The sequence below is a fragment of the Eumetopias jubatus genome, unplaced genomic scaffold, assembly GCF_037043125.1.
Source record: "Eumetopias jubatus isolate StellerSeaLion01/CBP00866 unplaced genomic scaffold, mEumJub1_p1.0 scaffold_16, whole genome shotgun sequence".
Taxonomy (NCBI): domain Eukaryota; kingdom Metazoa; phylum Chordata; class Mammalia; order Carnivora; family Otariidae; genus Eumetopias; species Eumetopias jubatus.
The window spans coordinates 28,031,807-28,046,786 of NW_028274822.1; the positions used below are offsets into that span (position 1 = coordinate 28,031,807).

General features: G+C 50.3%; 1 protein-coding gene and 1 pseudogene across 4 annotated transcripts in view; both read left to right on the forward strand.

The window, feature by feature from the left end:
- Nucleotides 1–8,617, forward strand: part of EPG5 (ectopic P-granules 5 autophagy tethering factor) — a 105,663-nt gene extending 97,046 nt beyond the window's left edge. For all 4 annotated transcript variants that reach the window (XM_028098124.2, XM_028098125.2, XM_028098127.2 and 1 more), the window contains 2 exons: nucleotides 1,375–1,489; nucleotides 3,858–8,617. In XM_028098124.2, coding sequence (XP_027953925.1) covers nucleotides 1,375–1,489; nucleotides 3,858–4,040 — 298 coding nt within the window. In that variant the 3' untranslated portion in view covers nucleotides 4,041–8,617. The remainder of the gene's footprint in view (nucleotides 1–1,374; nucleotides 1,490–3,857) is intronic.
- A 6-nt stretch (nucleotides 8,618–8,623) lies between these two features.
- On the forward strand, nucleotides 8,624–9,848 carry LOC114204935 (non-histone chromosomal protein HMG-14 pseudogene; annotated as a pseudogene).
- The last annotated feature ends 5,132 nt before the right edge of the window (nucleotides 9,849–14,980 follow it).

The following is a 14,980-nucleotide window of genomic DNA, read 5'->3' on the forward strand; positions in this document are numbered from 1 at the left end:
GTTTAAAGAATGTTTTCTTAGTAGTACCTCTTGTTGTATTTTGACTTTGTAACCTGATCACACTGCTGATTTCTGTCCGGTTTTGAAAAGCCAGTGACAGTGTGCAGGGTTAGGTTGAAATACCCGTTAGCTGCTTCGTTGCATACTTTGTCAGGGCTGCCCAGGCCCCATGAGGCAGTCTCCTAGAACTGTAAGTCAAGATGAGTTAAAGTTAACTGATAAGAAGGATAAGTAATGAGAAACAAGTCTTAAGTTTTTGTTGCTAAAAAATTCCGAGGCATGAAAGAATTTGCCACTAGCCTCCCATTTTATCTCACTTATTTGCATAATGGTTTTCTTTCCAAGCCCTTATCAGTGTTGAAACGAGTTCTCCTCCCATTCTCATGTCAGCATTCTTGTGGAATAGCCCATCCTCTTGTTGCAACTTTGGGAATCACTCAGTCCATACGGGTTCACACCGTGTCTCTTTGTGATAGAATTTAGCAGGAGTATATGATTTTGATTCACTTAAATTGTGGTAGACTACATGTAACAAACTTTATCATGGCAGCTCTTTTAAAATGTACAATTGAGTAGCATTTAGTACATACACAGTGTTGCAGCCATCACCACATGCTTCTGTCACCCCAACAGGAAATCCTATGCTCATGACATAGTTACTCCCTAGATCCCTGTCCGCTGTGTCTCTGGCAGACACTAACTGACTTTCCAACTTTATTGTGTCTGTTCTGGACATTTCATATAAATGGAATCATGTAGTATGTGGCCTCATGTCTGGCTTCTGTGACATAGCATGAGGTTTCAAGACTCACCCATGTTTTATCATAAATCCATACCCCACTCCTTTTAATGGCTGAGTCATATTCCACTGTATGATGTCCCACATTTTGTTTATCCATTCATCAGTTGATAGGCATTTGGGTCGTTTACACTTTTTGGGTGTTGTGAATAGTGCCGTTATGAAATTAGTTTACAAATTTTTGTTAGAACACTTGTTTTCCGTTCTTTGGGTATATGACCAGGAGTGGAATTGCTGGGTCATATGGTTACTCTGTTATCGAGTAACTGCCAGAACCTATTTTCCTGCACCATCTCTCACATTTACACCAGCAATGTCTGAGAGTTCCAATTATTCTACATGCTTGCAACACTTCTCTTCTTGAGTCTGAATGTTGCTTACATTGTTGGAGCAGTGATAATGGAAAGGAAGATTAATGCTCCTTCTTGATCTTTTTTAAGATTTTTCCTGCAAACGCTAAGAACAACATTAGGTCTGAAATGTGTTTATCTTGTTTTTAAAGAGAAAATGTGGTATTTATTTTAAAATATTTACTTTAATAGTCATTTACTTCTGACCTCTCCTTGACACCTAAGGTTCCGAGTGGTTGCTCGAGGCATGGCCGCCTTCCTTTCAGTTCAGGTTCCTTCCGAGGATCAGATCCGTTTGAAGCCTGGCACGGAATTACATCTGACCCCAAAAGCTCAGCAGGTCAGTAACAACAGCTTTACAATTCCTGGGTAGGAGTCCTTCCGCTGGCCTGCCCAGGAGGCGGGGACGGGGCAGCGCTGGTCCTTACCCACGACGACCACAGGAGGACATGATTTTCAGGAGTAGCTCATCAGTATGCTCTGCGCACCAGAAAATGGTTACTGCGCCTGCCTGCCTCGGATTTTAAACCGTCTTTGTAGGCGCTTGCCTCGAGCACTGTCACTGCCGTCGTAGAAGAAGCAAGGCCGTGGGCACGCAAGCCGGTCCAGGATCAGATCTGGTTCTGATGAACGTGGCCATGCTGACCGGCCACCTGCTGGGGGCTGGGCACTGGCCCAGAAGCTGGGGCCACAGTGAAGACCGTGAGGTTAGCTGTGCTGTAGCTGGGAACCAAGGAAGCGGGTCCTGTTTTGTGAGTCTGGAGGTTGACCACTGCTGGCTGCGGTTAGAATAACCAAACCCGGACAGAGTGGGGCAGCTGTGAGAAATGATAGTTTGTTCTAAAACGTGGACGGCCACGTGGCAGCGGTCCCATTCCTGCAACTGGAAACAGGCTGGGCGCGTGCGTACAGAGGTGGCTCAGATAAAACGATGGCTAGCATTCTTGAGTCCTCACTACGTGGCAGGCCCTGTTGTACGTTTTCACTCACTGGATAGACCCTCCTAGCCACCCCGGACGCCAGGGATGGTTCCTGTCCTGGCTGTGTGTGGTGAGGAAGGGGAGCGCAGAGGGGCGGGCGCATTAGCTTGCACGTGCTGGGCCAGGATCACTCGGCCGGCCGGCTGGCTCCGCCTCGCCCTCTTGGCGCTTCCACCCCCAGCTCTTCCTCCTCTGCAGCCTTGCGGTGTCCAAGCTAGCCCCGGGCCAGGTGACCTCCTGGCTATTGAGAGCACGCGTCCAGCGATCCAGTCGGCAGGTTCTTCACAGGCTTCTTGGTCTATGTAAGACCTGATACTTGTCCTGGACTGACCTGACAACTGCTCTCTGAGTCCCCAAAGTCATCGGTGAGCCATGTCTGAACCCCACGGGTGGGCACGTGATTGTCCCGAGGGCCGGTTGTGAAGCCAGCACGACCCATTTCCGGGTATATTTCGAGACGTCTGCCGCTCTCCTGCGTCAGAGGAGGTCCCCTGAGCCTCGCCTCTCTGCCTGCCTTCCCTTCAGGCATGGCTCCCACCCATCCCCAGTGCTTCCTGTTCTTAGGTTGAACTCTCTTCACACAGCAGTTAGGTTGGTACCCAAATCTCTTCAGTTTATTTTCCACTCCAAGATTTCTGTTTTCAACCCCCCTGGCCATTTACTTCTAAGCTGCCAGTTCGTTTACCATCCTCAAAATCTTCTCTGTCCTTGTTTACTGAGCCAAGCAAATTCCGCCATTTAATCTATATTCACTAGTGCAGTGGTCCCCATCTCTGAGAGGGGAAGGTGTGGGGGACTTTATGGGCACATTCACCATCCTGGGGGTGGGTGAACTTGTATAGCTGGAAAATAAGACTCTCCCTCCACTAAGAACTGTTATCCTGATTTTGTTTTCTTCAAATAGTCTTCTTCACTTCTCCCACTATGAAGGAAAGAAATTTTAAAATTATGGGATTAAAGAACGTACAGAGGGAAAAAAAAATGTACAGAGGGGCATGGGATGCCTGGGCGGCTCAGTTGTTAAGTGTCTGCCTTCAGCTCAGGTCATGATCCCAGGGTCCTGGGATCGAGCCCCACATCGGGCTCCCTGCTCTGCGGGAAGCCTGCTTCTCCCTCTGCCTCTGCTCCTGCTTGTGTTCCCTCTCTCACTGTCTCTCTCTGTCAAATAAATAAATAAAATCTTAAAAAAAAAAAGGCATGGGAGCACTTTCATTGTTTCTGGCTGGCAAAGCTGGAGGATTTTGATCTGTACTTCGTTTGTTGACTGATCGAACTACCTTATTTATCCTCAGCAGCACTTAGACACTGGTTTCTTTTGAATTTCATACAGTTAGCTTAATATGACATGATTTTGTAACATGAGAACAAACCCAGCAGCAAATCAAACATCACACAGGCCATTGGCACCTGGGATTTCTGGTTAAGGGGCTTGCAGCAGGGGCTCTCCGTGTGGAAGGCTGGGAAACAGCACAGGCCAGGAGGAGGGAGGGCTGGATGTGGAAGGCAGCCGAAGCCAGAGAACTTGAGTTGCTGGCTTCCAGAGAACTTGAGTTGCTGGCTTCCTTCCGCTGTGGTGAATCAGTGAGTGCCTGCCTCTGGGACTTGTAGTTCTGTAAGCTTCCCGGAGGCTCACAGTTGTAGCAGATAATATTAGGCAGGTGTGTGCACCTGTGGGAATCACATTATATGCGTCTGTATGGTTAACCCTCTTGTCTTCGTGTCTTTTAGGCTCTGACTGCTCTTGAATCCTTGACATCAAGTAAGCAGTATGTTGAATACCAGGATCAGGTATCACAAGCTGCACAATTTATAAAGCATCCTGGCCGTTGCCTCCAAGATGGGAAAAGCTTCCTGGCTCTTCTTGTTAACTGTCTCTATCCAGAAGTGCATTATTTGGACAACATACGATAGTAACACTGAGTATCTCAAGAAACCCTGTTGCTGTTTATGTTTACATTTACCTTTGCTGTTGCACAAGTAACTTCGCTCAGTCTCACTGCAGAGCTCAGTTTGGCCAATGAGTTTGTTGACTGCAATGCAAGTCGGGAGGCACTAGATAATTGTTTTGCGCGCGCGTGCGTGCGTGTGTGTGTGTGTGTGCATGCGTGCTTGAAACTTCCTGGGGCTTATTTTTTATGTTCGCCCGACAGAAACTTGATGAGTCCCCACTTGGGCACAGAACCACTCTCAGCTGCTGGATCCCCAGTCACCTCACAGGACCCCGCACGGGGCTCTTCTGTGTCTCCATTTCTGTCTTCTCTATTTTACTTAAATCTCAAGACTGCTGTGCCAGATCTAACCACTTTGGGAGTCATGTAGAACCCTCACTTTTGAACCCCATTTGTGTTCTTTCAAGGTAAAAAAAGCTTAGAAAATTTCTGCATTTCTCACAGGTGGGGAAATACACCAACTTAAAAATATCACTTCCCTCAGAATGGAGATAAGAATGCTGAATTAAAGTGAGTCATTGTCTAAAATGGGGCCACTTGATCCTGATTATAGTGGACAGCAGAGATGGTGACAAGTCCGTTTCCATCAGCTGTCCTTGTGGAGAAGGAGACATCCCTGTCAACCGAGGTGGTACAATGGTGGCGTGTTTTGTGTGACCCCCATGGTGGAGAGTGTGGTCACTGTAGACATAATCCCTGTAGAGCCCACCCTGGCCCATTCCCTCACTCACGTCACTTCCTCCGTCCCTGTAGACATCAGAGTTTGCAACTCTTGTTAGACACCAGGCTTGAAATCGGAAGACCTTGCTGTCTAGAAAGAGACAGAGTCTGAGAACTTGGTGCTGTGTCCGTGTGTGTTTCTTCATTCCACATGTAAAGTCAGATGAAGTTAGCACACCTGCTGAAGCACTTGTCCATGCAAACTTGGCTTTTCCCAGTAGCCCTGTGCCTTTTGTTGTTGGTAACAGTTCACTCATTACCAACGCCTTTCTGTAGTGTGGCCTTGTTCTGTCGCCAGCTTCTTGCTCTCATCATTCCCCCCCGCCCCGGAATGAACAGTTTTACTTTTGTCTTCCTAATTCTCTTGGCTCAGAATTGGTTTTGTTTGTTCAGCTTGCATAATATGTCTTCTGTTCATGGGTTACTTATAACTCAAGGGTATTTACCTAAAAATATTTGAACTGAGAGCTCTTAGCAGGGGGTAGGGATCTAGGTTGATGGAGTGATAATCTCTTTTTCAGATATCCCATGTAGTACTTCCCCCAACATGTGGAAGTGTGCAGGAGCTGTTCTTCATTTCAAACTTCTCTAGTTGGACAGAACACTTCTGCCTCACAGAGCTCATCCCCGTGCACCCTCCAAGTTTGTGTAGGTCACGAGGTGTCCATCTCAGAGGGGCACGTCACAAGCTAGCCTGGGTTTTGCTTCTCTCCACTTTCAACATCAGGCAGCTTCCCTGTGCTGTGTAAGAAAGTGTTAGAAGCTGTGAGCAGTTCGGTGGCTGATATGGCAACAAAGATCTTATGACAGGAGGGGTTTTGTGTGCTCTTTTCTCTGAGGAAGCTGTAATTGGTATCCTAGAATGTGAAACTTTTTGAGTGACAGTATGTACATTTTAAAGAAAATTATGATTATTAATTTTCGAAGGTTTGTAATATAATGTGTTTGGTCTGTAAAAAATCATAAAAAATAAAATCAACCTTTGGTTGTAGCCGGCAAGAATATGAATTTTAGGGATCTCACACTATCTTGTCAAGTATTTCAGTTAAAGTCGATGCAGGCTTTTATGCCTGATGTCCTCTATTTTATTTGATACTGGAACTTGATTATCAGAGAGGGTCAGTGAAAGTGCTTCCTCTCTAGCTCCTCGGGCTTAGCAGCAGTGGAAGCTTGGCTCACCGCGTAGCCTCCTCTGAGCGGCTCTGGGCCAAGAAAGCGCTTTAAAGACAATGAGATGGTTCAGAAGGTGGCAACGCTGCTGCAGCCTCCTGGGGCGGAATAGACCGGCCTCCCCGTTGGCTTTCAGGAGTAACGCGCCTTTGGTGCTGAAAGTAGTCGGCCTCCGGAGCCCGCAGGGCCGGTTTCGGAGACCGTTATCCGTGCAGTGCACGGCTGTCCGGATCCAGCCGGCCCCAGGCCGCCCGCTCCAAGCAGTGCTGGAGGCCCGCTGGCCCACACCTGCCCACACCTGCCCACACCTGCTCTGCACCTGCCACGGGCGGCACCTGCTTCCCACAGGGATGTCTGGCAGCTTCCTGCCCGATGAGCACCTCCCCTGCTTCGGCGCCCCCCCCCCCCAACCCCGTCTCCCCCAACTCTGCAGCACACGGAGCTCGGTCCGAGAGGCACCCTCCATCTCCCTCTCCAGGCTCCCGTGCCTGTGCCAAGTGAACACGGCGGGAAGCTGGGAGGCGCAGAGGCTGAGGACAGGAGGTGGTGCTGACATGTGTGCCTAGCCTGATGGAGGAGCTGGGACCCACCCGGCATGTTCCTGAAGCTCCTGGGCACGCAGAGAACCTCATGATCTCTGGGGCTCAGTCACATCTGCTTCCTGGGGTTGCGGGAGTCGCTCAGTTCTGAGGTGGGGGCAGGCCTACCCAGAAAATGCAAACCCCCAGAGTAGCCTAAGCTCACTTTAACCAAGTGCCAACCCCGTTCCTCCCGGTCGGTTACTAAAGTCAGTGTGTCCACGTTGTGCAAGGTAGAGTGTTCATGCCCTTTCTTCCTTTTGAATGAAGGTGATACACAGTTTTCTACTGGGTTTTTAATACTAGGCTTAATGATTTCTTCTGGAGCAGGAAGGAAATGCTGTAGAATCGTGACTAAAGTCAGCAGGGACATTAAAGCTCATCTGGTTCCACTTCTCATTCATCAGGGATCCCCAGCTCTGCTCTTCCAGCCTCCCCTGCTGACCCCCTCCTGCCTCTCCTTTGCCCCTCCCTGGCAGCCCCCAGGCCGGTAGGCCTGCCCCTCGTGGGCAAGCCCTGGTGGCCAGTGACCAGGTCTCTTTGTAGTTCTACTTTATGTTCCACCAAAGCTGGCCTGATAACATCGGGAACGGTTTGGCAGGAGCAGGCCAGGCCGGGGCTGCTTTCCTACTCCTCGGACAAATCTTCCAACATTCCCAGACCTCCTCACACCTCTGGCCCCACCCGTCCACCTCTTAGTCTTCAGGCTAAATAAATGCTCAGTGCCTTCAGCTGGCCGTCTTCCACCCAACGTCTAACAAGGCTGCTCTTTGGGAAAAGTGCCCACATTAGCCCATGGAGACTCCAAAGGGGCCGTGTCCACGAGTAGCAGGGCCAGGACTCGGGAGACAGATGAGGCTCCAAGGGCACAAACTGGACGCGGCACTCACCTGCAGGTATCTGGAGAGTGTGCTTCCTTCCCTTCCGTGCCCTCCGCCTGGTCCCTGCCCTGGGGGTCAGTCACCACAGCGAGGACCCAGCAGCCACGTCCACTGCCCAGAACCCGTGGACGGCATCGGCTCTCAGCAGCTGTGCCCCGTGGTTGGCACATTCAGTTAGTGGTGGATTCAAACCCCAGACCTTGGTTTAACGTCGTTTCCTTCCAAAGACTGGTCTCACCTGTTGGCATGATGAGCTTATAATAAGGCTTCGCACGTATCTTTTAAAACTGCTCTTCACGGGGCGCCTGGGTGGCTCAGTCGTTAAGCGTCTGCCTTCGGTTCAGGTCATGATCCCAGCCCACGCATGGGGCTCCTGCTCTGCAGGAGCCTGCATCTCCCACTCCCCCTGCTTGTGTTCCCTCTCTCGCTGTGTCTGTCAAATAAATAAAATCTTTAAAAAAAAAATAAAACTTCATTTTGGACCAACTTTATGGCTTATTTTGAGGTAGTAGCTGAATTTTTTTCTGCTCAGTTAACTTTGTCTTATTAAACAAAATGGAGAGTATAATGTTGGAAACCAACATGTTGCCTTTTTTATTTTTAAGTATCCTCGTACTGATCTTCCGTTTGAATCTGGGTTGAGCTGGATAAAGTTCTTGGCTTACAGCCAGGTGCTCATACTGACCTTGTTCTGGTCTGTGGTGATCCTCACACTTAATAGAGCCACCAAGTGTCCTGTAGAAGCTATAGTTGATGCTTCCTCTAGTCCGGATAGGTTCCTGATTTCTGATGACAATAACTTGAAAAAAATAAAACTACTGACCCTGTTTTGGGGTAATGAGATCACTTAAGGAATGAATGTTGTTTATTATAACTTATTTTTGAATGTACAGATGTAATATGTCTGAGCACTGAAGGTTACAATTCATTTTTCTTGCAATGGCTTAAAATCACTTACGGGGCAACAAGTACTTCCTAAGTGTATTTAACCCTTTCCTTCCCACATGTCTAGTGTGGCCTTACCACAACTTATTTGTTCATTAAATGTGCAATATTCACTTCTTATTCATTGTTCAGCATTTTACATGGTTGTACAAAGGATGAGTTTTTATGTAATGATGAGAAGCAGGGAGAAATGAGAATTGGTTTAAGTAAAATTCTGCAAATAAACCAGATTCAAATTTCACTTACATGTGATGGACATGTCTCATTTTTTGGCAAGTTGGTTGGCAGGTCTTTTCATCCAGAAATCACACTCAGAGGGTTCTCCCACCGCCCCCGCGGCGGGTCGCAGCAGCTCGGGCGGCGGGAGGAGCGGTAGCGGCCAGGCAGCCCAGCTTCGCGAAGGGTCTCAGCGCGCCGCGGCCCGCAGGCACCCGGTACGCGCCCGCCCCGCCGCCACGATGCCCAAGAGGAAGGTCAGCTCCGCCGAGGGGGCGTCGAAGGAGGAGCCCAAGAGGAGGTCGGCGAGGTTGTTAGCTAAACCTGCTCCTGCAAAAGTGGAAGCCAAAAAAGGCGGCAGGAAACGATAAATCTTCAGACAAAAAAGTGCAAACAAAGGGGAAAAGGGGAGCAAAGGGAAAAGAGGCTGAAGTGGCTAACCAAGAAACGAAAGAAGACTTACCTGCAGAAAACGGAGAAACTAAAAATGAGGAGAGTCCAGCCTCCGATGAAGCAGGAGAGAAGGAAGCCAAGTCTGATTAATACCATAAACCATGTCTTATCAGTGGTCCCTGTCGCCCTTCTTGTAGAATCCAGAGGAATATTTTTATCAACTATTTTGTAAATGCAAGTTTTTTAGTAGCTCTAGAAACATTTTTAAGAAGGAGGGAATCCCACCTCATCCCATTTTTTAAGTGTAAATGCTTTTATTTAAGAGGTGAAATCATTTGCTGGTGGTTTATTTTTTGGTACAACCAGGAAATAGTGGGATATTGAATGTGGGAGGCTTTGATTGTCTTGGGTGTCAGCTCAACATTCCATAGCTGGGGTAGTTTTTATATCCTATAATACCAAGCATACTAAATGGCAATTTGGAGTCGGTCGTGCATTTACTATGCCTTGAATATTTTAAATCACTTCTATTCCCATGTTGTTTTTGGTAGAATTGTTTCCTAAAGAAAACCACTCCTAGATCTTGGCTCTCCCGGTCAGAGTTCTTGTGCACTCTAACATCTTGGTCGTTGTAGTCCGGTTTTCCTAGTAACTCTGTTAATGTGCTGTGCAAGATTGAGAATTTGAGTATGTAGTATATATGATATTAAATTGTGAATTAATAGGACTTAACAATGTAACAGTGTATCAGCATTTGAAGATCTTGGTACTGGATATACTGTTAAGGAAAATTTGCCTCCAGATTTTAAGCTGGAAGGTCACTGGAATAACTTTTAGAAAAGAATCACAACTACATGGTTTTTTTAGATTTTCAGTACATATGTTAAGAATTGTGTACAAATTGAAACGTCTGTACTGATCCTCAAAACAACCAATAAAAAATTAAGAATTTTGTGAAACATAAAAAAAAAAAGAAATCACGCTAAGAAAAAGGTGAAATTAGAAAGCTGGTAGTGGGTAGAATCTATATATTGTAACAAGTCACCACACTGCACACAAGGCCTTGAGTTTCAAAGAGAATTTAATGCTTGGGGGTTTAAGGGCCAGCATAGACAGGAGGCCCCCCTGGTGATCCCGGAGTTCAGGAGAGCCCTGGGAGTCTGTGATGTGGTTGTGACCTGAGGAGGAGGAGGGACCGGAAGCTGCAGGAAGGCTCCACCGCCGGAGTTGGTGGGTGGGGGTGGGGCACCTCCGAACCTGAGCTCTTTCTTACTATTCGTTTTCATTAACATTTGTAAGACACATCTTGAATGAGCCAAAGTATGGTGGGAGGGTCTGCACTTTTGGGAGTAACATCAATTTGGAATTTCCCCTGGATGGAACCACATCCAGATGGAACCACAGGATTAAGGGATTGGAAAGTGGATTAGAGGCCAGCTGTGCCACCTCCTTGTAGTGTAGGAATCCAGTTACCTGTCTCTGGATGAGCGGGCTTTCTTGCTGGGCCGGAAGTGGTCCCTGGCACTGTGAGGCAATCCAGAATAGAGAAGGTCTTCATCTTCCTCTGAAAACTCCTCTTCGGAAGACAGTCCTCTTCCCTCTTGGTCGTCTTTGTTAGCCACACCCTTGTAGGAAACAGCCCTGCGTTCCCTGGTCTGTTGGTCAGCGTGACCCACATGGCCTCTCACCTGGACGCCATATTTTAATATCGCCTAAATTTGTGGCTTAGAGCAGATTTACCCTGGACTCTCTCAGCCTTCCCAGGCTGACCTGCTTCCTGCCTTGTCCTTCTTAATCAACCTTCCTCAAGGCCCCTCTGCCCACATTCCCTTTCCTTCCCCCTCCTTCCCACTCTTACCCTCCCCCACCCACTCCTCCTCCTCCTCCTCCCCTGTTGGAGGTATGGAGGTGAGTGTCTGGGCAATCTGCTCTGGGGACCCTTTGAGGTCACTTGCACACAGGACTTGGAGATGATTATGGAAGACAAAGGTCTGGGGTCCAAACCCAGGGAAACCCAGAGAGTTCCAATCCCAAGTAATTCTATCTCCTTATACTGGCAGATCATGTTTTTCTCCCTTTAGTTCATAAAACAGGACACAGAGGAAGGGGCACAGGAGAGGAGGAGAGCCTGGGAAAGAGGAGGCGGCACATGGATGTGGAAGGAGCTGGGACGGGGCCACTTTCCTCCTGGAGATTCTCCCTTCATTGTAAATGAGGATAATTGCAGCCCTTCTTGTTCCCGGGCTTTATAGAGAGAACTCCCTGAGGTCACAGAGGTGGAGGCACTCAGGAAATGTGAGGGGCTGTTGTTGGGGGCGGGGGACCAGTATCACTGACCTAAGTGCCCAGGGCTGGCGGTGGGACAAAGCCTGGGACCCCTGACTCTGGGTCTCTAAGGTCCCACTGGCCTGAGGCCCTGTGAGCAGTGGGGTCCCCCCCGCCCCGGCTCTCCCATCCAGGCTAGCAAGGGGGCTGCATGTGAAAATTCAGCCCCACTGTGGGTCACTTCCGTCCCCAGGCAGGGCCTATCTTCAGTGTAGATTATCTCACGGAGACACATCTTGATCTAAAAGGTTAGCTCCTCAAGGGCAGGGACAGTGTGTTGGGCTCTTGGTGGATCTGGGTGGGCACCCGAGGCCATTGTCATCTCTTCCTCCCGCTGCCCATCCCTGGGGGCAGTTGGTGGGAGGCAGGGGAAGGCAGTCTCCAGGCTGTCAGAAGCCCCTCTTGGGACTAATGGGCTCACGTTCCCAGAGCACTGTACAGAGGAAGGGAAGGCTCTAGCTGTGTGCCCTAGGCCACACTGGGGAATCCGGTCTTGAAAACGCCAAGTCTCCTGGGTCTCTTATCTCTGCAACTTCTTCGGGGCCGGGGACCATGTGCTGACTGCGCCTGTCGCCCGTGGCTCTGGTCCTTGCTTGCCATGACAGAGCCCCTGTGCTCTTAGATGGTCTGGTTGAGGAGGACGGTGGCTCTGCTCCACGGAGACCTCCCAGTGGCAGCTCCAGGCTCCCAGGGGTCTGGTGATGGCCAAGTGCACCCCCTCCCCCACCCTCCCCTTCTGCTCCTGGAGCAGCTGCTTCCTCTGGAGACCAAGCAGGAGGCTACCTGTGCCCTGTGAGCAAACTGGTAGAGGGAGTGCCAGAGGGAGCCTCTGCTGTCCCTCCTCAGGGTGCTCCCACGGCCCATCACCATGTGTGAAACCACTCCGTCAGAGGCGAATTTCTTTGAGGAATGCCGCTTCTGCAGTTTCTGGAAGACCTACTTCACATTGCACACACCACAGGAAGGAACACTGGCTGGTTAGCTCGCTCCCTTGTAAGTTGCGCCCCAGCCAGAGGGAGTCTCAGACTCCAGCTTGCTTAAGAATTGCCTGGAGTCAACTGGGCCCTGGCTAGAGGCAACAAGCTAAAAAAACCATTTTGAGAACTGGGTAAATACGAATGTGGGCTGTAAGATGGTATTGTTCAATTATTGTTAATTTTCTCCAGTGTGATAATGGCATTGAAGTTATAGGGGAGCATGCTCTTGTTCTCCGGAGATGAAGCTGACGTATTTACAGGTGAAGTACTGTGGTGTCTTGAACGGTTTTCTCTTGAATAGTTCAGCCAAACAGACATGCATGTGCACGCTTGCACACACACGTGCATGGGCACATTAGCAAATACGGCAAATATGGCAAAATGGTAGTAACTGTTGAATGTAGGTGGTGGGCTTCTGGATGATCATCTTTTTCAGCTGTGTGTGTGTGCATGCTGGAAAATGATCACAATACAAAGTTACGGGCAAAATCCCGTGAGCATTTGTTTAAAATTCCAGCGCCCACCCTCAGAGCCCACTTTTAGGAGACCCAGGTGGCATTCAGAATGGGGATGTGAGCAAGCTCCCCAGGTGCTCCTGACACAGGTGACCCTCAGAAACCACCGCAGAAACAGTGCTCTGAGAGCCCAGGGTGTCAAGATGGAAAGCCCAGCCCAAGCGCGTGGTGCGTGTGGGGCAGGTGCAGTGCCAGGCTGGGGAAAGCATCCTGCTGGGCAGTACAGGGAGTCAGCACCATGCTGGGCCGCTTGGGTGCCCGGCTCCCTTCTGCTTCTCACCCCTGTTGGGGGCAGCACTGGCCACCGTGTGGGAGACTCCTCTCGCTGCAGCCCCAGCTCCGGCCGCCGTGCCTCTCTCTGTGCTCATGTTCCAGCAACTTTCAGCTGCTTCAACATCATGCTGTGTCCGACCTCCTGGCCTTTGCCCAGACTGTCCTTTCTGCTTAGAATCACCTTTGTTCTTAACCTTCCAATTTCCATTCTCCCCCATCACACGTACCATCTCCAGGTCCCCTTCTCCAGGAAGCCTTCCCAAGACTGGGTCAGTGATCCCTTCTGTGTGCTCCCACAGCACCTTGATTTTCCACTTACTGGTCCATGGCTCGCTAACGTGAGAAATCCTGGAGTCTTACTGTGGAGCCCGCAGGGCTGTTGCCCGGGCTTTTGGGTTTCCTCACTCCAGGTGGTGGCAGGTTTCACTGCCCGGGCCTTGAGGGTGAGTGGGGCAGGTGGCTAGTCCTGCTCTCAAGTGGGAGACCCTCTAGCGCTTTCTTTTTATCTCCAACCCAATGATCCACAGCAAGAGATGCTGGATCCATGGGAGCCTGGGATCCCGCCAGCCCGTGATGGGCACGTACCTTCGGTGAGAATAAACCCTGTTTTCAGCCACTGTGATTCGGGTGTTTGTTGGTTAGCACAGCACAACCGAGCCCAGACTGACTGATAGACAGCCCTTACTCATTTCCATACACGTGCCTGGCCCAATTCCTCGCACAAAACGGACCCTTAAGAAGTAACTGCTGTCACAGTTTTTCTTGGCTGCAAAACAGGCCTCAAAGTCTATGCAGATGTTTCAAGATGCACCACCCCCGTGTCCCTGGCTTCTTCACTGGTGATACAGGACCCTCCATGCAGATGCCCACGGTATCCTCGTACAAGGAGGTACAAATGCTGACGCATTTTTGGCAGTTCAGACTCCTGGATGGATCCCAAGTTAACCATGGGCTGCTGACACCCACAGGCCCTGGCGAAGGCTCTGGTGAACAAGGGCACCTCGCCACCCACTGCCCTGCTTATTAATTTGTGAAGATCCATCCCCTTTAGGCCACCTCCCCAGAAGAGCATGAGCCAGGGCCCCTCCCCACTCTGGGTTACCAGCCTAGCTTTGGGAAAAGCTCTGAGGAAAAGTTTGTCCCCATCGCCTCTTCAGTCCCCTAGCTCTGTGGCCCTTTCCTCTTGCCAGCTTGCCCGGGTCTCAAGCACACCTGCTCCCCCCCTCTCCTGACCCCAGGGACTGCGGGAGCTAAAATGCATACGCTTGCACTAACGTGTGAATGTGGAAGGCAGCACCCCACAAAGTCAGCCTGAGAGGCCTCGGGCAAATGCGGTGAAATTGCTGGTGCTTTTGGACCTCATGTCCGGGGAGGGTGCGGGTCATAGGGAGATGTCGCAGCTGCAGCTGCCTTATCCACGGGCCCTGCAGTCCAGACTGGCCCCAACCTCTCAGCGTTGGGTCCTTGAGGGCAGTGGATCCCAGATACAGGAGACAATGGGTTCCCAGGGGGTCCCAGCTCAAGGAGCGCAGAGCAGCCGATGGCAAAGAGGTGGGCAGAGGGTGGGGGCAGTCACAGAGGAGACCCTGGGAGGCAGGGGGAGCAGGCTTCTTCTCATTGCTGAGTGGATGTTCCTGGGACCACAGGTTTACGGCAGCCTCAGAAGCCCTGGCCCCAGGGTGGGTCTCTGGAATCCTCATTCTCAGCCAGGCTGGTGTGGGGGCCCCACTTGTCCAAGAACTCTCTGCACGTCCCAGGGGGGCCTGCAAGGAGGAGCCTGTGACCCCCCCATCTGTAATCTGTACATGGCTGTGTACTTCCCAAAGTCCCTTCATTCCATTATTTCCTCAGATCTTGACATGCCGAGCAGCCAGGAGGGAGGAATACTATTGTCCACGCTCACAAGTAG